Source organism: Triturus cristatus, chromosome 4_2 (assembly GCF_964204655.1).
Source record: "Triturus cristatus chromosome 4_2, aTriCri1.1, whole genome shotgun sequence".
NCBI lineage: Eukaryota > Metazoa > Chordata > Amphibia > Caudata > Salamandridae > Triturus > Triturus cristatus.
Window position 1 is genome coordinate 242,289,571 of NC_140586.1, and position 22,142 is coordinate 242,311,712.

The following is a 22,142-nucleotide window of genomic DNA, read 5'->3' on the forward strand; positions in this document are numbered from 1 at the left end:
CCTGCCCAGTTACTGCTCCTGCCCTTTCACTGCTCCTGTCCAGTCAGTACTCCTGCTCATGCTCCATCGCCGCTCCTGCCTCATCACTTCCCCTGCCCCGTCACTTCTCCTGCCCCCTCACTTCTCCTGCCCCCTCACTTCTCCTGCCCCCTCACTGTTCCTGCCCTTTCACTGCTCCTGTCCAGTCAGTACTCCTGCTCATGCTCCATTGCCGCTCCTGCCTCATCACTTCCCCTGCCCCTCACTTCCCCTGCCCCGTCACTTCTCCTGCCCCATCACTTCTCCTGCCCCCTCACTTCTCCTGCCCCCTCACTTCTCCTGCCCCCTCACTTCTCCTGCCCCCTCACTTCTCCTGCCCCCTCACTTCTCCTGCCCCCTCACTTCTCCTGCCCCCTCACTTCTCAAGCCCCGTCACTTCTCCTGCCCCGTCACTTCTGCTGCCTTGTCACTTCTCCTTCCCCGTTCACTTCTCCTTCCCCGTTCACTGCTCCTATACGTTCACTGCTCCTGTCCGTTCACCGCTCCTGTCCGTTCACCGCTCCTGTCCGTTCACCGCTCCTGTCCGTTCACCGCTCCTGGCCTGTCGCCGCTCCTGCCTCATCACTTCCCCTGCCCCTCACTTCTCCTGCCCCCTCACTTCTCCTGCCCCCTCACTTCTCCTGCCCCCTCACTTCTCCTGCCCCCTCACTTCTCCTGCCCTGTCACTTCTTCTGCCTTGTCACTTCTTCTGCCTTGTCACTTCTGCTGCCTTGTCACTTCTGCTGCCCCGTCACCTCTCCTGCCCCATCACCTCTCCTTTTCTGTTGCCTCTCCTGTCCCGTCACTGCTCCTGCCCCGTCAGCTCTCCTGCCCAGTCACTTCTCCTGCCCGGTCATCTCTCCTGCCCCATCACCTCTCCTTTCCTGTCACCTCTCCTGTCCCATCACTGCTCCTGCCCTATCACCTCTCCTGCCCTGTCACTTCTCCTGCCCCGTCACTTCTCCTGCGGTCACCTCTCCTGCCCATCACCTCTCCTTTCCTGTCGCCTCTCCTGTCCCGTCACTGCTCCTGAACTGTTGCCTCTCCTGCCCTGTCACTGCTTCTGCCCCGTCACCTCTCCTGCCCCGTCACCTCTCCTGCCCTGTCACCTCTCCTGCCCTGTCACTTCTCCTGCTCCGTCACTTCTCCTGCCCGGTCACCTCTCCTGCCCCATCACCTCTCCTTTCGCCTCTTCTGTCCCGTCACTGCTCATGCCCTGTTCACTCTGTGTATAACATTGACAAATTACACAAGGGGGAAGTTCCCTGCAGTACTCTGGGGAAAGCTCCTCTGTAATCACCAACTAGGATGTCACTGGCACATGATATGCTAAAGGCAGACGGTGGGCGCATTGTCATTCGAAAGGGGATAATCGGCCTCAGTCGGAATGACAATGGGCCTGCCCACAGTGTGTGAGAGCTCAGGTAGGGGCTGCTGCAGCCTCTGGAGTTCAACAGAGAAGTGCGAACTGGTCCCTGAGAACTTTTAATCTCTTGGGGTTTCTCGCAGGGAACGCTGTAATCAATGTCCAAAATTATGAACAAAAGGCGTTCGTAAAAGGAATGATTACGGACAACGGACATCACCCCTAAATGACGTATGTCTGTGAAATTTAGGGACGGTTGGGCACCCTATGTGGGAGGTTGGACAGTTACTGGTGAAGCTGGTCGGAGGCTCAGCAGCTGTTTCGTTGTACCGTGCCAGTTACTTGGAATAAGGTACTACTTTTAATACTTCACTAGTGAGCCCGTCTTTACAACCTTGTAACTAAGCTTAATAAACCTACATCATATAACCTACAAGGATCTATCTTCACTACAACAAAACCTACAGACCAGAACTGAAGAAAAGGACTTCATCCTTATAGTTTCGCCTTTGACAGACCCTCCTGACCTTTCTCCCCCTCCCCCCCCTTTTCTGGACCTGCACCCTAAGGAGGACAATGCTCACAAAGTCTAACCAGTTTTGCTTTGCTGTTCACAGATCAAGTTAAGAGAAGAGAAGGAGAAAATTAAATATGACATTGAACAACTGCGCCAGCTCCTCAACGAAAACGAAAAGACACTGAACAGGAGACTTGAAGAGATGGAGAAGAAAATTGCTAGAGTAGAAAATGCAAATATAGCCAAACTGTCCAATCAAATTACCTCTCTCAATGTCTTGATAACTGAGATACAGAAGAAGTTTGAGGAGCCTCCATGGGGACTTCTGAAGGTGAGACATTGTTAGGTAAATACTATACAGTGAAGATGTAATACAGTCCTGTGGCATGTGCAGCATTACATGTATGAGGTGATCACTCAATCTCCAGACAGGGTGCATTCGTAGTGGCCTCTTCTATGCTGATAGAACCCACACAAGGCCCAGTTTAGAGCTAATCTCTGTATTCTAAGAGCCAAATACAATAACATTGCACTGGGAGGTTGTGATTACAGTGACACCTTGCATGCAAATAATACATCACAGTATGAGGCATAGCCTCCCTACAGAGTCACATGAATGCCGTAAACTCAGCCCTATATGTAGGTTATTTGTGCCTACAGCTTTGCCTGCAGTGCAGTAATTTATGACAACATATGTGTTAATCAGATCTACAGTGCTCCTGCATGACAATTATGTGTTCATAATCTACAGGCAAGTTCATTTTATAGTATCCCGTGCACGCTAACACATGGGAGTGAAGAAAGGGGTACCTGGAATGCATAGAGAAGGGTACATGCGCGGTATAGAGAGAGGTATTTGGTTGTATGTCAGACTATCACAGACATAAATATCGTGCTCCAAAATAATATTGCCAAAATACTGATTACCAACCAAAATGTTGTCATGGTAAGTATTTATTTGTTTGTAAGTATAGAAGTACAGATTCACTATTCTTAACTACAGAGCTGCGCAGCATGAAGAAAATGTGTGCACACATATATATGTTGTCAAGATATACATACAAAGAGTTGAGTATACCAAGTGTATACTTACTTACATATAATTACCTTGACAATATGTTTTATTCGATATTTTTGTGGCACAATATTTTTCCCATGATTTTCTGGTATTGCACCGTACATGGGCGTTATTTAGTATTTTACTTGGAGTCTGACACTCTTGGCCCCCAGTTGCTGTACCCCACACAGTGGGTGATAACACTTAAAAACTTTGTAGAGTGCCTTTTTTATGGATGGAAACATTTCAAAAACATTACATTGTGATGAATTCACAGTTTGCTTTCTCATTTGACTTTATTTAAATTTTTACAGACTGTGCTGCATTACTATTTATTTAGCATTTTTATAGAGAGCTACTTTACTAGATAGCAAAAAGAGTAGGCACAGTAAACATATACAATCGGTAGCATAACCCTAAAACAAAGGACATATCAGCAATCTTTGCAGTATAATAAACAATAAAACATATCGTACCCAACATCCGGTGTTAAAAACGATTTAAACCTGTCTCAGGGATAAAAAGTTATAAGTGGATTAAATTGCCAATTTGGCTCATAAATTACAGGACAAGTGGCCAAAAAAAAGAAGTTGAATTTTGCACACAAGGGGTAAGGGTGAATAGGAGGGCATGGGGAGAGACTATGGAAGTCAGTGCAAAGAAGCTTGAAAGTAGGGAAAAGAAGTGCTAAAGTTGGGTGTCAAGAAAAAGATTGGATTGATAACGTTTATATAAGATGGGAATAAGGAGACAGCCTAGGGCAGAAATAGATTGTGAAAAAAGTCATGCGGTAAGGGAGGTTTAGAACATGAAGTGGTCCAGGGACAGAGGATGACATATATGTAAAAAATAAAAAAACAAGTATTAGCAAAGCCAGAAGGTATGGCTATGACTGCTAGCTGTATGGCTTTGTCAGTGTTTGTTTTAATTTGTGATGGTTTTTGCATAACAATATTGTTGGCGAAGCTGCCAGACCCTCGTCTATGTAAAGAAATTTAGATGTTATAAGAAAACATATTTTTTTGGTCTCAAAAGCTCTGGCACTGAGGGGAAATAAGTTGTGGGTGGATGTGGTCCTTGTGAAAGGGCAGAATACCTTCACTCACTGTAAAGCCAGCCAATGGGTGAACTGCTGCATGCTGTAGCGGGCTAAAGAAAAACGACGAGGAATGGCTGAAATGTTCCCTACTAAGTAAGTATATTATATATATATATAATTTTGGTAATATCAAAAGGTCTTGGCTAATACCACACTGGAAAACTGTGTGTATATTAAATGCTAGGAAGTTTTTCTTAGACCTGGTAGTTTTGAAACGGGTATCATGTAACCTCATTGAGGATATCAGCTTGTGCTTTGCAGGGTGACTCTATTCCGAATATCAAACTGTGCTATGTCTTGTGACCCAATTCAGAATATCTGACTGTGGTCAGACTGCGGTGCGTCATGTGACCCCCTTCAGAATATCAGAGACTATGCTGTGCAGCGCGACCCTATTAGACTATCACAGACTGTGTGTGAGGAGGCTTGGGAGCGGTGGCCAATGTTCCCTCAGTAAAAATTGTTACAAGTATTTAACAAAGTTTGGATTTCTCAACTTCTTTTATAACCCAGGACTGTTGTCATAATTTAATATCTTCCCTGGAAACTGATTCCCTTGTGTTTCCCTCTGTTTTTCAGGATGTCAGAAGCATTCTAAGCAGGTAAGGCTGGTTTATTGTGTTCTCTCTGTATACAGCAGGTTGGCTGTGGAAAGGCCGCTGCTCAGGTCACACAAATCCTCTCTTTCTTATGAACTATAGTGAGAGCACCTCATACATATTTAAGTAGCCGATCTCAGTTTGTTAGAACCACTCCTTTCGCTTGAAAATCCCACATCAGTATGTAGGCTTTTTATCTAGTATTTGAAACCCTTGATGTAGTGGAAGAGAACATTAGTCATTCATGTATGCACAAACCTGCCCTAAGTCCTCAGAAAATTACTTTAAGCCCTCAGAAAACTTCTTTATTACATTGAGTTGTAGGGAAGCTCCACAAGCCCACATAAAACTCAATGATATCCATGTAAAAAACACTCAACTTTTCTTTCCTCAAATTCAGAATATTTGAAAAACTTGCTAACACCCATGCCAATCCTCAAATGCCCCTCTAGTGCTTAAAAATATCATTGGACTTTTCAGAAAACCATACACAGTCTACAGTAACCCGCCTCATTCTCTAATAGGCTCTCATTCAATTAGCCCCAAGATTCTCGACGAAAATGGAGAAATGGTCGTCTCTCTAACATTATAAACTGCTCATGCAACAGTGTCAATTAAGGACCAAAACTTTTTTCCAGATAACAAACTCTAGATACCTTCTGCAATTTAGGAATTGCCTTGGACACACCTGTCACCCACAGAGTGTTTACATGACAAAATCTAAAATGCATAAAGTTTTTCCTAACGTCTTATTCCTCTGCAAACCCAGATATCCCATATGGCCACCTTTATATAATCACAGCAATTTTGCTAATGTATAGGTGTACATTAAAAGTATAAATAAAAATCAGTAGCCAGGAAATATCACTTATGACTGCTTTACTTATTGCAATGAGACTGTTTGATCCTCAAAGAGTCCTTGTATTTTAATACCTCAAGATAGAGCTTACACAGGCAACCATGATGATCAAACCTACAGAGTGTGCACCTTTTTCTCCAAAGACAGTGTTCAGTCAATCAAAAGGAATCATAAGCAGCTCACGACAGACCAAAGAGCCAGACAACCACTATTGACAAGCAGTTCAAGGTGAAACAGTTCAGAAGGGGTAATTTTTCAGACTCCCTAGGAAGTTCCTCCAATGAAGATTTCAAAACCATCTAAGGGGATAACCCAGGAGTAACACTGATATTGTAAGCACTTATCACAACAGAAACTCAGTTCACTCCATATGCCTTGAATTTTCAATGTGCTTTACCTAATACTTGAATAGTCCACATGTCTACCCACAGCAACTTCCTACTAAAAACAATGGCCATGTATTTGTAAGATTTAACACATCATTTTGAAGCTAGTTGAGGCACTGCCTTCAGAAACTAAGCGACCCCCAATATCTAAATACATTGGGGGAAGTAAAGGGTGAACAAACAAGATACTTACCAATTGCAGATGCCCATTACCGCCCATTCCTAAATGACCCTTTTAGTGTGACTTATCTGGTTATGATTGGTATACTACGTCTCCTTGAAGGAGGTAGCAGCCAATGTTATGGCTTGCGTCTTATTCACATTTATAGCTAAATGATTGCTGACCAAAACTGGGCCCAATCATCCACGGCACGCTGAAGATCTTGAGCTTTCTGGTTGTAGATGGTGATATCATCAGAACCAATCTTTGGTGGAAACAGCTGCGCCTTGGTTAACTCCCACTCCAGAACCCACATAAACAAAGTCATGTACGGCGAGTGTGTGACAGCTGCCCTTATGTTTTGGCATTTTACATTTTGGACCCATCAATGAACTTTTGTCACCCCAGTTCAGCCGTTAAACCCATGAAGCTGCCCTCTTCTCCAAACAACACCTTAACTTCAGCATAAATGACGGTGTTGTGTCTCATAGTTATTCCTTTTCCGATACCAGATGGCAAGACCTGACACAGTGCAGAATCCCAACCCATTTAAATAATTCTTCGCCCAATGCCGTTCAGTTTAATTGAGAAGAATGGTATAAAATATGCAGCGGGCTGTAGTTGGGAAGAAATTATAAATGCTTCCTTTTGGGATCTGGATCAATATAAAAAATGATGCCAAACAGATGTAGCTTGCATCCCGAAAGAATCGTAATTCGATTTGAGATTTTCTTATTTTATCTAGTGTACATTCATATTTAAAATACTTTATTATCATAACGTGTTTTCTTATCCTCATACATTTAAATACATAAAATGCATAAAAACACCTGTCTAAGAAGGTACCTCCAGAAATACAAAATCTGGACCAAGAGATTACTCTAGATTCAAGCAGGTCTACAGTTTGGAGGATAAATGATGAAGTGTGAGGGTAAGAGATCATGAAATAGAAAGTAATGCATGTAGTAGTGTTTGTTGGCGAATAAGAATGCTGGAATTATCATCGACCATTGTCATGGTTGTTTTCAAGTTGTACAGCTTGGGGGGGGGGAGGCAAAGAAATTTTTTCTGTTCCTTCCAAGTTCATCTTATTTGTGTGCTCGTGTTGACAAAAAATTAATAGAATGTTTTAAAACGGGCCTTTACGATTCGGACAAACTCATTTTGTTACTCTGCTGAGGGGGTGTTTCTAGATAGAAACAGACACCTACACTGATCTTACTTCAGATGACAGGCCAGACTGGTTAATGACATTAAACAATGTGTCTCACTGAGATAGTATGAGACACATTCCCACACCCCTCTCCGGCATAGTTGCCAAATGGCATCAATCAACCACAAGGAAAGAATCAATACACCAATCCTTTAAAAAAACTCACACATTAAAACACATTCTGGCATACTTAAAATTACAGATTATACTTATAGATGTGGCACAATTTGTATTAAAAAAACCTGGCATGTGACCGATATGAATCAAAGGTTGCAATATGGAGATAAAAGGCACAGATGTAATATAATGTAAGTAATGTAAAAGGCTTTTCTAAAGTGCAACTGTTACTCTGAAGAGTGTCCTGGCACTCTGCACTGTCAGTGGAGAAACAGAGAGATTAGGGAGAACCAAATCAGTTATTCAAGAAAAGCCAAGTTTTCTGCTTCTTCCGCTGGAACAGGGGGGTGGATGTGATGCATCTTAATTCCAAAGGGAGTGTATTCCATAGAGAAAGTCCCAAAAAAGAGAAGGACCTGCCCCCTGTTCTAGACCTACGAATCCAAGAAATTTTGGCCTGAAAGACATTGGCTGAGCGCAGACATCTGGAGGAAGCATAAAAACTATTTCTTGATCTTGCTCTCAGGTACCCTGCGCCTGACTGATGCAAAGAACTATGGATTAACAACAAGGTCGTAAAGATAATCCTCTTCCTAAAAAGAAGCCAATGCAGCTCTCTGAGAAAGGGGAAAGCTGAGTATCGTTCAGGCAGCTGCATTTTGGACCACCTGCACTCTTCTGATCAAATACTCAGGTAGGTCCAGGCACAGTGCATTGCCATAGTCAAGTCTAGATGTTATCAGTGCTTGGGCTACCAGTTTCCTACCTGAAAGGGACCAAAAATGAAGGAACTTTCTGAGCATTCGCAGCAGACCAAAGTAAGTCCCTACTACTGCATTGACCTGTGCTAACAAGGACAGCCCACCATCAAATTAGATGCCCAGATTGTTAACTGATCTAGTGTGATTTAGCGGTTGGGGGAGCATCCTTTGGTCAGAAGAACTGCCGGGCCTCCTACGATCTTAAACCGAAGAAAAGTAACTCAGTTTTGCCCGGGTTACACTTTAGCTGATGATGAGATAGCCATTGGAACACTTCTGATAGACAAGAATGTTTCATCCTTCCCCATGAAAAAAGCAATTGGGTGTCGTTAGCATATGAGACTATTTTAGCACCTAGGGTCTCAGCAAAGCATGCCAGGGGAGTGAGGTATAAATTGAATACCGTGGGGCTTAAAGTGGAGTCCTGTGGCACTCCCACCTTGAGATCCCGAGGCAAGACAAAAATGGAGGACCTCTACCTTCAAGAAAAGAAGCCAGCCCTTTCCATGCCTGCCCCCCAATCCTGAAAGACTGGAGGCGTGCCAGGAGAGTGGAGTGGGGTATCGTGTCCAATGCTGCTGACAGAGTCACCATAATCAGCACAACCCTGCCTCCGACATCTAGGGTCCCCTGATGTAAACAACCACCTGTACTAGCGCTGTTTCTGTACTGCAGCTAGGACAAAGGCCAGATTGACTAGGATGCATCAGACCATTGCTTTCCAAGTAGTGGGATAGCTGCTGATTGACATATTTTTCCAAAACTTTTGAGAGGGCCGGGTGTAACAAAATAGGCCTTTAATTAGATGGATCTATGACCACCGCCTGGGGTGTTTTCAGCAAAGGCATTAATTTAGCCTGCTTCTAAGCCATGGGAACAGTGGCTGAAGAGAGTGAGGCGTTGAGGAGAGATTGGCCAGAGAATTAATAACCTCTACTCCCAGACCAAAAAGGCTCGTGGGCCATGGGTCTGATGGAGAACCTGATTTGAGGATGCAAATTGTGGATAGTGATCTTTAAAGGGAGATCGGGTTAAAACTATCCAAAGGAAGTGTTGAATTGTAAGATTGCCTGGCCTGCTGACTGTCATCCATTCTCTATATCAAAAAAGAAGAGGGGGGGGGGGCCTAGGAGCTAATAAAGGTCCAGTGTCCATGCTCCTAATGCCTATATAAACAACAAGAGGACGCTGTTCCTATAGCAGGGTGCAAAAAGTCACCCATGCTTTAGGGTGCAAAAGTCACCCGTATAAAATTAGAGGAAAAAAGGGAAAGAGAAAAGAGAGTCCTAGGAATGGAGAACCCATAGAAAGGGAGAAAGGAAGATCAATCTTTGTCCTTTAGTGCCCTCACACACCCCAAGGGGTGTCATGCTTCATCATCGGGCAATTGCTCCTCGTAGGGCCGGCGCTGCAATTCCCTACGGGTCCCCCGAAGGGTCACTTTATCGGAGATCTTTTCAGGACTGCCGGATGGTGCATGGGGGTGTGTGAAGGGAGGGGTAAACTGAGGGTAAAGAGGTGCGTGAAAAGTGATACGAAAAGTATATAAATTCAAGGGTAAACTCGCAGCGTAGTTGTAAATATTTTACCCTTTACAATAAAAACAACGCCCCAAAGGCACACTATGCCTGGATGTCGGAGGTCATAGGTCAACATGTTTCACGCCTAAATCGCCATAAAGGTCGGTGGCGCTTCTTCAGGACCAAAGTCATCAACAAAGTGTAGTGCACGTGAACCAATATACATTACATTAAAATACCCTCTTTGTTCTTCGGTCAGGGCAGTGCAAAATTCTGTATACCCTCATTGTGGCTACAGCTGTGTAGTCGAGACTGCTCATGACTGTGCCTAGGAAAAAGAAAACGATATCAACCACAGATGTGGGCATCAATGAAACTAGATGTTTCATAATGTGTTAACGCTTGTACACATCGATTAGACAATAGAAACAGAACAGGTACACGAAGCAATTTAATTGTTGATGCTGCATTGAGCCCCAATCATGTATGGTATCATAAGCGATATGTCGAGACCTTACTTCCGTGCATAAGCTAAATTAGCCAAAATGTACCATGCTCGGGTAGCGGTCCCGCCAAAATAATGTTACTAAACTGATAACACACAAACCTCTCTATTGAAAAAGGGGGGGTGTGCTTACCTAGCAATGTAAGAATGTAACTCCTCTTGGCAAGCGCAATGAATGCCCGCATATAACCGGGCTGTAAAGACAGACAAATAACATTTTGTCATAAAACCCAAAGTATTAAATGCACTGAGCAACTTGCTCAGAATATTACAACATATATAAAGCGCTTTTAAAAGTACTCCACTTACAATTTCGTACGGGTGTTCCCTCCTCTGAACCTACCCTGTCCATGCGTATGCCGACAATGAACTGATCATGGCCAGACGTGATACTAATAAAGTCGCGGGATCAGAAGTCTGGAAGGATTCCCCTTCCGGGGTGTGCTCAGGGCTTCCAAACTAGAGGGAGCGCATGCGCGAGTGCACAGATGTAATGCGCAATGTGCATATGGGGAGAACTACTCCCCAGTATCTGGATCCCGACTCTCAAATTAACAATGCGTTAATAGGGGAATGCTTGAGCGACAGGTACTGACGACAAGAATTCCAGCAATATTGGCCGGTGATACATTGTAAAGCTGCCTCACGCTAAACGAACCCTTCTAAGGATATTATTACTGGGCAAAAATCCCATACCGTATGGGATTCAGTGTGCATCTATATTGTAATTAGTTGGTCTATTAGTCAATACTTTTTGGGAGGTATTTTCTGTCGAATCGGACTTGTGGGGCTGAATCTGGGGCCAAAAGGTCTCTACATACACAGGTGCCCCCCACTCCAAAATTCACCATAACAGTCAAGTAAAGTGGTGGGCTGGATCTTTAACCATAACAAATGTTTTGAGGCGAAGTCCGACCACCTTATAATTTAAATATGATAGTGTCTCGTGTGTCTGAGAAAGGTGAAAAGAGAAAAAGAAGCACTAGTCTGGTCCCTCGGCTGAGCCGTCGTGCATTAACTATATCAAAAAAGAAGAGGGGGGGGACCTAGGAGCTAATAAAGGTCCAGTGTCCATGCTCCTAATGCCTATATAAACAACAAGAGGACACTGTTCCTATAGCAGGGTGCAAAAAGTCACCCATGCTTTAGGGTGCAAAAGTCACCCGTATAAAATTAGAGGAAAAAAGGGAAAGAGAAAAGAGAGTCCTAGGAATGGAGAACCCATAGAAAGGGAGAAAGGAAGATCAATCTTTGTCCTTTAGTGCCCTCACACACCCCTAGGGGTGTCATGCTTCATCATCGGGCAATTGCTCCTCGTAGGGCCGGCGCTGCAATTCCCTACGGGTCCCCCGAAGGGTCACTTTATCGGAGATCTTTTCAGGACTGCCGGATGGTGCATGGGGGTGTGTGAAGGGAGGGTAAACTGAGGGTAAAGAGGTGCGTGCAAAGTGATACGAAAAGTATATAAATTCAAGGGTAAACTCGAAGCGTAGTTGTAAATATTTTACCCTTTACAATAAAAACAACGCCCCAAAGGCACACTATGCCTGGATGTCGGAGGTCATAGGTCAACATGTTTCGCGCCTAAATCGCCATAAAGGTCGGTGGCGCTTCTTCAGGACCAAAGTCATCAACAAAGTGTAGTGCACGTGAACCAATATACATTACATTAAAATACCCTCTTTGTTCTTCGGTCAGGGCAGTGCAAAATTCTGTATACCCTCATTGTGGCTACAGCTGTGTAGTCGAGACTGCTCATGACCGTGACTAGGAAAAAGAAAACGATATCAACCACAGATGTGGGCATCAATGAAACTAGATGTTTCATAATGTGTTAACACTGTGTACACATCGATTAGACAATAGAAACAGAACAGGCACACGAAGCAATTTAATTGTTGATGCTGCATTGAGCCCCAATCATGTACGGTATCATAAGCGATATGTCGAGACCTTACTTCCGTGCATAAGCTAAATTAGCCAAAATGTACCATGCTCGGGTAGCGGTCCCGCCAAAATAATGTTACTAAACTGATAACACACAAACCTCTCTATTGAAAAAGGGGGTGTGTGCTTACCTAGCAATGTAAGAATGTAACTCCTCTTGGCAAGCGCAATGAATGCCCGCATATAACCGGGCTGTAAAGACAGACAAATAACATTTTGTCATAAAACCCAAAGTATTAAATGCACTGAGCAACTTGCTCAGAATATTACAACATATATAAAACGCTTTTAAAAGTACTCCACTTACAATTTCGTACGGGTGTTCCCTCCTCTGAACCTACCCTGTCCATGCGTATGCCGACAATGAACTGATCATGGCCAGACGTGATACTAATAAAGTCGTGGGATCAGAAGTCTGGGAGGATTCCCCTTCCGGGGTGTGCTCAGGGCTTCCAAACTAGAGGGAGCACATGCGCGAGTGCACAGATGTAATGCGCATGTGCATATGGGGAGAACTACTCCCCAGTATCTGGATCCCGACTCTCAAATTAACAATGCGTTAATAGGGGAATGCTTGAGCGACAGGTACTGACGACAAGATTTCCCGCAATATTGGCCGGTGATACATTGTAAAGCTGCCTCACGCTAAACTAACCCTTCTAAGGATATTATTACTGGGCAAAAATCCCATACCGTATGGGATTCAGTGTGCATCTATATTGTAATTAGTTGTAATTAGTTGGTCTATTGGTCAATACTTTTTGGGAGGTATTTTCTGTCGAATTGGACTTGTGGGGCTGAATCTGGGGCCAAAAGGTCTCTGCATACACAGGTGCCCCCCACCATCCATTCTCTCCTCCCCCCACACAAGAGGGGGTGAGGGGGACTAGCTTGGATATTGAAAATCTTATCCTAGAAGTAGTGAGCCAGTTGTTCACACCATTCCGCGGAGGGCACCTGCCATCCTGTGGAGGCCACTGGAGATGTAAAAGACTCCACTATTTGAACTACTCTCGATTTGTTAACAGCCTTTAAAATTCTGTCCTCGAAGCAGGATTTTTTTAGCTATTTTAATCTTTTTCTGATACTTTTTTAAAGCCACTCTGTACCTCGTTTTGGCGGTTGAGCTATAGGACACCCTCCACTGCCTTTCTGGGTGCTTGCCCTCAGTTTTGACCTTTTTAAGGAAGTCTGTGTACCATGGACTGGAAGGCTTAATTCGTCACGAATGCCGTGGCAGTTTGGGAGCACATGAGTAATGGATCCAATCCAGTTGTCCAGGAGGTCAACATCGGTGTCCATAATACCTGAGAGAGAAGGTCTTTTCTCCTCCAATGCCCTACAAAAGACCTCAGATGGAAATTTATGAAAGGCTCTCTACACTGGAGATATGTGCCCTACTTAAGGTAAAATCCTCCATATGCTGGCCCACCGGAACATAATCATATAGTGGTCCGAACAGACTAATGGGGTGGGAGTGTCCACTTCCAGTGATATATTAAAAAATATCTGGTCCAGAATATGGTCAGCTTGATGTGTGGGTATAAATACCATCTGGGTCATGGCCAAGGAAGAGGTACTCTCCGGTAAGGATATTACCTCCTTCTCCTCTATCATCTCCATATGAAGATTAAAATCACCTAGGAGAATGAAATGGGAGTATCTCAATGCCAGGGGTGAAATTCATTTGTTTTCAAATCACAGCCCAGGACCGGAACCCTAAGGCATAGAGCAGAGTAAGTTGTTTCTCAACTTATCTAAAACCAGAAAAAGAGGCAGTGCTAAGGAACGAGGCAACCAACGCCACATGTACCTATGTAATAATCAAAGCAAGTGGAAGGTATAACATACTGTCGGTAAAGTTCAGGAGACACAATATCACACATATGTACCAGAAGGACAGGTAGAAGGATGGTCGAATAGAAAGGGTTTTTTTAGAATTCAGGGATGGGTGACGTTAAGAGGTAGCAAGGGGTTGCCAGGGTTCAGGGATTGATAGTGTTATGGGGTAGTTAGGGATTTTTAGAGTTCAGTGAAGGGTAGTGTTGAGGGGTTGTAACTATTTTTTATAGTTCAGGGAAATGTAGCGTTATGGGTTGGATAGTGTAAAAAGGTAGTTTTGAGGATTATAGGGTTCAGCGAAGGGTTGTGTTAAGGAGTAGTAAGGGGTTTCTAAGGATCAGGGAAGATTAACATTAACTGGTAGTTCAGAATTTTTAGTATATTGGGATGAGTAGTGTAAAAGAGTAACAAGCTGCTTTAGGGAACAGAGGTAACGCGCAGTAAGGGTTTTTCAGGGTTTAGGGAAGGTTAGCATGTACGGAAAGTTAGGTGTTTTTAGGTTCCCGGGAAGGGTAGAATAAGGGGTTGTAAAGGGTTCTTAGTGTTCAGGGAAGGGTAGAGTTAGCAGAGGGTTTGTGGGTTTTATGGTTTAGGGAAGGGTAGCATTAAGGGGTAATTTGGGGTTTTTAGGGTTCAAGGATGGGTAGCATAAAGGGATAGTATGAGGTTTTTAGGGCCTAGGGAAAAGATATTTTCAAGATTTAGGTAAGGGTAGGGTTAGTAAAAAGTTTGTGGGGTTTAGGAATTGATGGCATTAAGAGGTAGATGGGATGTAAAAGTAGGTTTAGGGATAGTATGAGCTTTAAGGGTTCAGGGCAGGTACCATTAATGCATGGGTACTCACAAACTTTCTCTCAGGGGCCACATTTACAGTGTGGTTTCTGGCTGAGGGCCGCACCGGTGGGGCGGGGTCAGTGGGGGGAGGGGGCGGGGCTAGAGCACAAAACAAACTGTGACCATGAGGTTGAACACAGGCCCCTGCAGCTAACGCCTTCGTCCACTGAGCCACCAACCCGGCATACACACATCTTTCTCTCTATCTATCTCTCCCTCCTTCTCTCTGTCTCCCTCCCTCTCTCTATCTCTCCCTCCCTCTCTTGGTCTCCCTCCCTCTCTCTCTCTGTCTCCCTCCCTCTCTCTATCTCTCTCCCCCCCCCTCTCTCTCTCCCTGTGTCTCACTCACTCTGTCTGTCTCCCTCTCTCTCTCTCTGTCCCCCTCTCTCTGTCTCCCTCTCTCTTTCCCTCTGTCTCCCTCCCTCTCTCTCCCTCTGTCTCCCTCCCTCTGTCACCCTCTGTCTGTCTACCTCCCTGTGTCTCCCTCTATCTGTCTTGCTCCCTCGGTTGCCCTCCTCCCTCCCTCTGTCTCCCTCTGTCTGTCTCTGTCTGTCGCCCTCTGTCTCCCTCCCTCTGTCACCTCACCCCGCGTGTGTGTCAGCCCGGGCTGAGACAGCTTTACCAGGCACACACACAGCCGCACCCGAGTACTTCATAGGTCTTTAAAAGACCATTTACTTGTTAATGAGGCTTTGTTGAACTTCACCTCTTCTTAGCTCCCCTGCATCTCCACTCTGACCATCACTAGAATCGCCCAGCCCCCATAGAGCAGAGTGTCTGCGGCGGTGTTTGCTGATACTCTTAAAAAAAAAAAAAATCTTTTAAAACACAGGTACAATGTCTGCAAGGTCCGCGGGCCGCCAATGCAGGCTTGCCGGGCCGCCAATGCAGGCTTGCCGGGCCGCTGGCTGCCCGTGGGCCAATCTATGAGTACCCGTGCATTAAGGGGTAGTAAGGGACTTTAGAGTTCGGGGAGGTTAACAATTATGGGAAGTAGGGTTTTTTTTAGGTTCCAGAAAGGGTAGCATTAAGGGATAGTAAGGGGCTTTTATGGGTTAGGGAAGGGTCGCGTTAAGGGGTAATAAGTTGTTTTAAGGGTCAGGGAAGGCTGCGTAAAAGGGTAGTAAGCTGTTTTTAGGATTAAGGGAAGAGTAGAATTAAGGGATTAACAGGGGATTGGTAGTGTTAATGGGTAGTTAGGGGCTTTTAGGGTATTGTAAAGGGGTAGTCTGGGCTTTTATGGGTCAGAGCAGCGTGTCATTAAGGTGTGGTTCAGGGTTTTAAGGGTTCAGAGATATGAAGCGTATGGGGTATTTAGGAGTTATTAGGGTTCCGTTACATAAATTAAAGAATGCATATAAATAAAAAACAATTTTAAAAAATCAACATTTTTGGAAATGTCCATAGGTAATAATTAAGGGTACGACCTCATTGCCTGGACAATTTTAACTCGAGTTAAAGTAGTTGACATTCTAAGAGTCAACTTTATTACATAAAACTGTAGCATGTTCAGAGCTCTCTAAAACTTTTATTGTGAATAGTAACAGGAGCTCATTTGATTAAAGTTATTACTTTATAATACTAGGCTGCATTTGACGTTCCTGGGAAGTAGAGTTTATTTAGGTTCTAGAAAGGGTAGCATTAAGGGATAGTAGGGGCTTTTATGGGTTAGGGAAGCGGAGCGTTAAGGGGTAATAAGTTGGTTTAAGGGTTCAGGGAAGGGTGCCTAAAAGGGTAGTAAACTGTTTTTAGGATTAAGAGAAGGGTAGAATTAAGTGGGTGCAGGGATTGGTAGTGTTAAAGGGTAGTTAGGGGCTTTTAGGGTAGTGTAAAGGGGTAGTATGGGCATTTAGGGTTCAGGGCAGCGTGTCATTAAGGTGTGGTTCAGGGTTTTAAGGGTTCAGAGATATGAAGCTTTAGGGGTATTTAGGAGTTATTAGGGTTCAGTTACATAAATTAAAGAATGCATATAAAGAAAAAACAATTTTCAAAAATCAAAATTTTTTTAATTGTCCATCGGTAATAATTAAGGGTACGACCTCATGGCCTGGGCAATTTTAACTCGACTTAAAGTAGTTGACATTCTAAGAGTCAACTTTATTACATAAAACTGTAGCATGTTCAGAGATCTCTAAAACTTTTATTGTGAATAGTAACAGGAGCTCATTTGATTAAAGTTATTACTTTATAATACTAGGCTGCATTTGACGTTCCTTCTGATCCTGTAAACTGTTATTTGTTTGGTAATAGAAAGACAGTTTGTGTTCTGTTTCAGGTGTAACGATGTGACTGGTCAGACGGTGAAGAGTTATAAAGGTAAATACAATTGTGTTAACTATACTTATGTTTTGGTGTTCATAAAAATGAAATAGAATGCTTTGGTAAATACAGTTGTTTGGTTATATTTTTTATTTAGCACACTAATGCCACTGCACCAAAACATAAAGGTCTAAAAACAAACCAAGACAAAAAAATAACTAAAAATGTTTACATTTATTTTAAATGGCAATGTGCATTACTTCTCACATCAAATTAAAATGTTTGATTTGGGTCTTTAAAATGTATGCGCTTCCGTAGTATTGAATGATCCTTTTAGACTTCATGCTTCCTAAATAGCCACAAATCCCAATTTTGATCTTGCTTCAATCACATAATATTTTCTTAATTTCAAAATAATGCATCATACTTTGCTTCTGCAAACACTTTTATTTCCGAATAGGTTCCTGGGCAGAGCATAATGAACTGCCATACAATACTGAGGCCATGCCTTCACTATTCATGGATCAGGTATGGTCCCTGCTTTTCCTGGAGGAGTACCAGATGTTGAACCTGGTACTTAGTGAGTTGGGGCAGCCCTGAATAAAAGATAGTGCCTAGGATATTGTAGTCTAATACCCATTGAATTTGGTCTGTCTTCAATAAATATAGTCCTTAGGATAGTGTGGTACTAAATGAGTTCTGAATAAAACGAACTACTTATGATATCTTAGTACCAAGTGAGTCGGATTAGTCCTGGATACAAAATAAAGTGTAGTGCTCGAGATGCTGTGATAGTAAGTGAGGAAGGTTAGTCCTAAACAAATCGCAGTGCATAGGATGGTGTGCTACCAAATGTGTCAGGTAAGTGATGAGTAAAATGCAGCGCTTAGGTACACGTGGTGCCAAGTGATAAGGTCTGTATAAAATGTAGTGCTGAGGATGGTGTGGTAGCAAATGAATCGAGTAACATCTGAATAAATGTACTGCTTATGATAGTGTGGTACTAAATAGGTTGCGTTCAGAATAAAATATAGTGGTCAGGGTAGTAAAGAACTACACAAGGTAGTGATGATCTGAACAAAATATAGTTTTTAGGATGGAGCGATACTAAGTGAATTGGGTTAGTCATGAGCCAAATGTAGAGCTTAGGATGGTGTGGTGCCAAATGAGTTTTGTCGATAATGAATAAACGAAGTGCATAGTATAGTGTGGCACCAAGTGAGTTGGGTCAGACCTGAATAGAGTGTAGTGCTTACGATTGTGTATATTGAAAGCAAGTGAGTTGGACCAGCCGTCAAAAAAATATAATGGTTAGGTTAAGGTTGTACTAAGTGCATCGGGTGAGGGGAGAGTTGTGAATAAAATGCAGCACTTAGTATGGTGTTATACCAAGTGAGTTGGAACAGTCCTGAACAAAAATGTAGTGCTTAGAGTGGAGTGATACCTAATGAGTTTGGTAAATTATGAATAAATATAGTGATTAGAATAGTGTGATACCAACTGAATTGTGTTATTTATGAACAAGCGTGTGCTTAGAATGACAGGGTTAGTAAATTGGGTGTATGTAATGTGCTGGTTTGGTTTCTGATTTGGCATACTTTTTTGTAATAGTGTAAATATCTTAAGCGAGTGGCTGATGTCTCTAAGTTGTGATGCAGGTTAAGTTAATATAAGTCTTGTGATGTGGAGTAACATTAGTTGATTTTGCAGGCAACTTGTCAGCAGCTATACAAGTTTTCCCAAGTAATCTGCAGCTTCAACAGGTTGTAAGAAGGAACTAATTTATTTTGCTACTGTAGCAGGTTACAAGGAGGAAAATGGTAAAATCAAGTTTCATACACAGTTGCAGTAGGTATATGAGAAACAAATATTTTTCTAATTTACAAATTTAATGTGAAGTAACAGTGAGTAACAAATTTTGCTTTTGACAAATGTTAGTGTTCAGATACCTGTTCTTTTCCTGTAATCTTATTTATATATATAGCTTTCAGTGAGGCAAATCTGTTGTCAAAGGAGATATTTCCTGTCGTTTTCAAATTACTGTCCCGTCTTTTAGTGTCCTAAGTATTTAGAGGGAACATGAAAGTGAACATTTACCTTGCACACCCCGTTTTTAGGCCTAATTCTACCAGACAACGCAGCTGTCTGGTTGCAAAGACATATTGGGGAAAACTTCACTTGAAATGCATTCCACCCATTGCTTACGATTGGCTTGGTGTTTTATAACTCACATTTTGCTTGCTTTCTATCTGCTGGCTTTATTTGTTTTAGGCTGCCCGTCTTGTCTTTGTTCTTTGTTTTTGGTTGTCCAGCTTGTCTTTGTTTCTCCCGTGGAGCACAGCCTGTTTACCACCTTTCGGACTGGCTCCTTGTTATCTTACACTAGAGCTCACTTTCTGGGAACTCTATTTTTCCTTTTTCGTGAGGCACTCCAAGAGAGCTTGTGTTATCAGTAGAGCGGGGAGGATGAGTGGGTTGGTAAGGAATCTGCAGCTAGACAAAGGCTCTACCAGATAAGGCGTTACCGAAGGTAAGTAACCTGTTCATCTGATAGCGACTTGTAGCCGTAGATTCATTACCTTAGAATAGATGCCCAAGCAGTGTCCTCCCAGAGGACAGACTGCAATAATCATTAGACTAGGCAGTGCCTTCCCAGAGGACTGGCTGCAATACGCATTAGACTAGAAAGACCCGTAGGAGAGAATGGGCGAAATGCCCATCACGCCAAACTTGACTGTCCCGGCAGCAGTGTTTTGTAAATGTGTGCAGGGATGCCCATGTTGCTGCCTGACAGATATCTAGTACAGGAACTCCACGAGCTGTGGTGAAATGAGGTTGCAAACCTTCAGGCGGTTGCTTTTTGGCAAATGCGTAGCAGATTTTGATGCATAATCCATTGTGAGATGGTCCGCTTCTGCAACTCCTTTCCTTTCTTTGCTTTGACGTACCACACGAAGAGTTGATCATCCACTTGTTACTATTTTGTGCAGTCAAGGTACAACGCTCTTTTTGGATCCAACCGATGGAGTCTTTCCTCTTTTTAGAGGGGTGAAGCAGAGTGTGCATGGTAGGCAGAGTGATGGAATGGCTTATGTGAAAGGGAGTTACCAGCTTTGGTAGAATAGATGCTCTAGTCTGAAGGATCATTTTTTTAGGGTAGATGTTGAAGTATGAAGGATGTGCTGACAGTGCCTGCAACTCACTGACCCTCCGGGCAGATCTATCACCACTAGGAAGGCTGTTTTTATGGTAAGAAGCCTGAGTGGGCAATTATATAATGGCTCAAAGGGTGCACACCGCAAAAATGGGAGAACTGGGTTGAGGTCCCACTGTGGCATAATGAAAGGTGGTGGTGGGAAGACCTTTTAGAAACCTATTTACAATATAAGATTTGAAAAGGATGGCTGATCTGGCAACTGCAGAAATGCCAAGCAGGAAGAAAGATAACCTTTCAATGTCCCAAAGCAGAACCCTGCTAGGATAGGGTAAGATAAACAAAAGAACCTGTGAAAGGGGTGCAGGTAGAGGCTCAACTTTTTTTATCTGTGCACTGTTGTAAATGAACCAGCTGACCAGACCATCAACTGACAAGAGTAGAACACTCTAGTATAAGTTCGAACACTGACATGTATTCTGGGAGGCTGAGGAGATAAGAACACAAAGGAAGGGCTAATGACCACTGTCAGCCATTTTACAAGAAGCACAAATATACAACATGCACCATGCCACACACTTGCTCCAACGGAAGGCGTATACAGTCTTAGTGAAGGGACGCCTAGCTACCAAGATAACATTGCAGACTTTGGGTGGAAGGTCAAAAGGAGTCAACTGTCGCTGCTCGATCTTCATGCATGATGACGGAGCATTTTGAGGTTCAGGTGCAGAAAGCTGCCCTGCTACTGCAACAGAAGATCCTCCAGAAGAGGCAGCCTGATCATGCTCAGTAGCTCTGGATACCAGTCTCCCCATGCCCAATCCGAAGCCACAAGAATGACTTGGGCCCTGTCATTCCTGATCTTCCTGAGAGCTCTGAGCAGAAGTGGTATGGGCGGAAAGGCACACAGGAGGCCGGAGCTCCTCTCGAGTAGAAAAGCATTACATGTGCTGACATTACACGTTCTCAACAGAGGCAAACAAATCTAACAAAGACTTTCCCCACTCTTAGATGAGACGATGGTGACGCTACACTCACTGGAACTTCAGGTCCTGCAGCAGAGCCCTCATATGCCAGGTGGCACGTGTTACTAGCAGAATGCAGCAGCCCATGAGGCCAGCGGCCTCAGAGTCAGTTTCACTGAAATCCAGAGTAGAGACTGAAACATCTGTATCCTAGCCTGAATATCATGGACTCACCACTCAGGAGGATAAGCCCAAAACCTCAGCATACCCAGAACAGCTCTGATGAAAGGGAACATCTGAGAGGGAGTCAGGTGTGACTTTGGCACATTGACAGTGAACCCGAACAAATGCAGAAGGTTTGCTGTAGTCTGGAGTTACAAGACGACTGCCAGCAGCGTGATTGCCTTCAACAGCCAATCGGTGAGGTAGGGTAAGCCTGGAAACCCTGACCTCCATAGATGAGCTGCGACCACCGCAGTCACTTTCTTGAACACCCAAGGTGCATTGGTAAGGCCAAAGGGGAGCATGGCAAACTCAAAGCAAAGTGCTCTTGGCTAATGCCTGTGGACAGGCAGGACAGAGATGTGAAAATATGCGTCCTTCAAGTCTAACAATACCATCTAGTATCCAGGGTTTAGAGCAGACAGGACTTGCGCAAGTGTGAGCATCTTGAATTCCTTCTTTTTCAGGAACAGATTGAAAAGGCACAGGTCTAGAATTGGACAAAGGTCTCCGTCCTTCTTGGGCACCAGAAAAGAGCAGGAATTGCAATCACGACCTACTTCTGATGCTGACACCTTCTCTATAGATCCCTTGGCCAAGAGAGCCAATACTTCCAGACGGAGCGATATTAGTGACCTCTAGTGGTGCAGATGATGGCCTATCCTGCCTCCCACTGGGTGCCTGTGATGACAAGCTCGACTTCTGGCTACCTGTCCCACGTGGTCCATGGGAACTGCCATGA

At 43.7% G+C, this 22,142-nt stretch overlaps 1 protein-coding gene across 2 annotated transcripts in view; it reads left to right on the forward strand.

Moving 5' to 3' along the window:
• Positions 1–22,142, forward strand: part of LOC146833541 (E3 ubiquitin-protein ligase TRIM39-like) — a 138,616-nt gene that overhangs the window by 110,685 nt on the left and 5,789 nt on the right. For both annotated transcript variants that reach the window (XM_085601398.1, XM_085601397.1), the window contains exons 3-5: positions 2,002–2,232; positions 4,637–4,659; positions 17,076–17,116. In XM_085601398.1, coding sequence (XP_085457524.1) covers positions 2,002–2,232; positions 4,637–4,659; positions 17,076–17,116 — 295 coding nt within the window. The remainder of the gene's footprint in view (positions 1–2,001; positions 2,233–4,636; positions 4,660–17,075; positions 17,117–22,142) is intronic.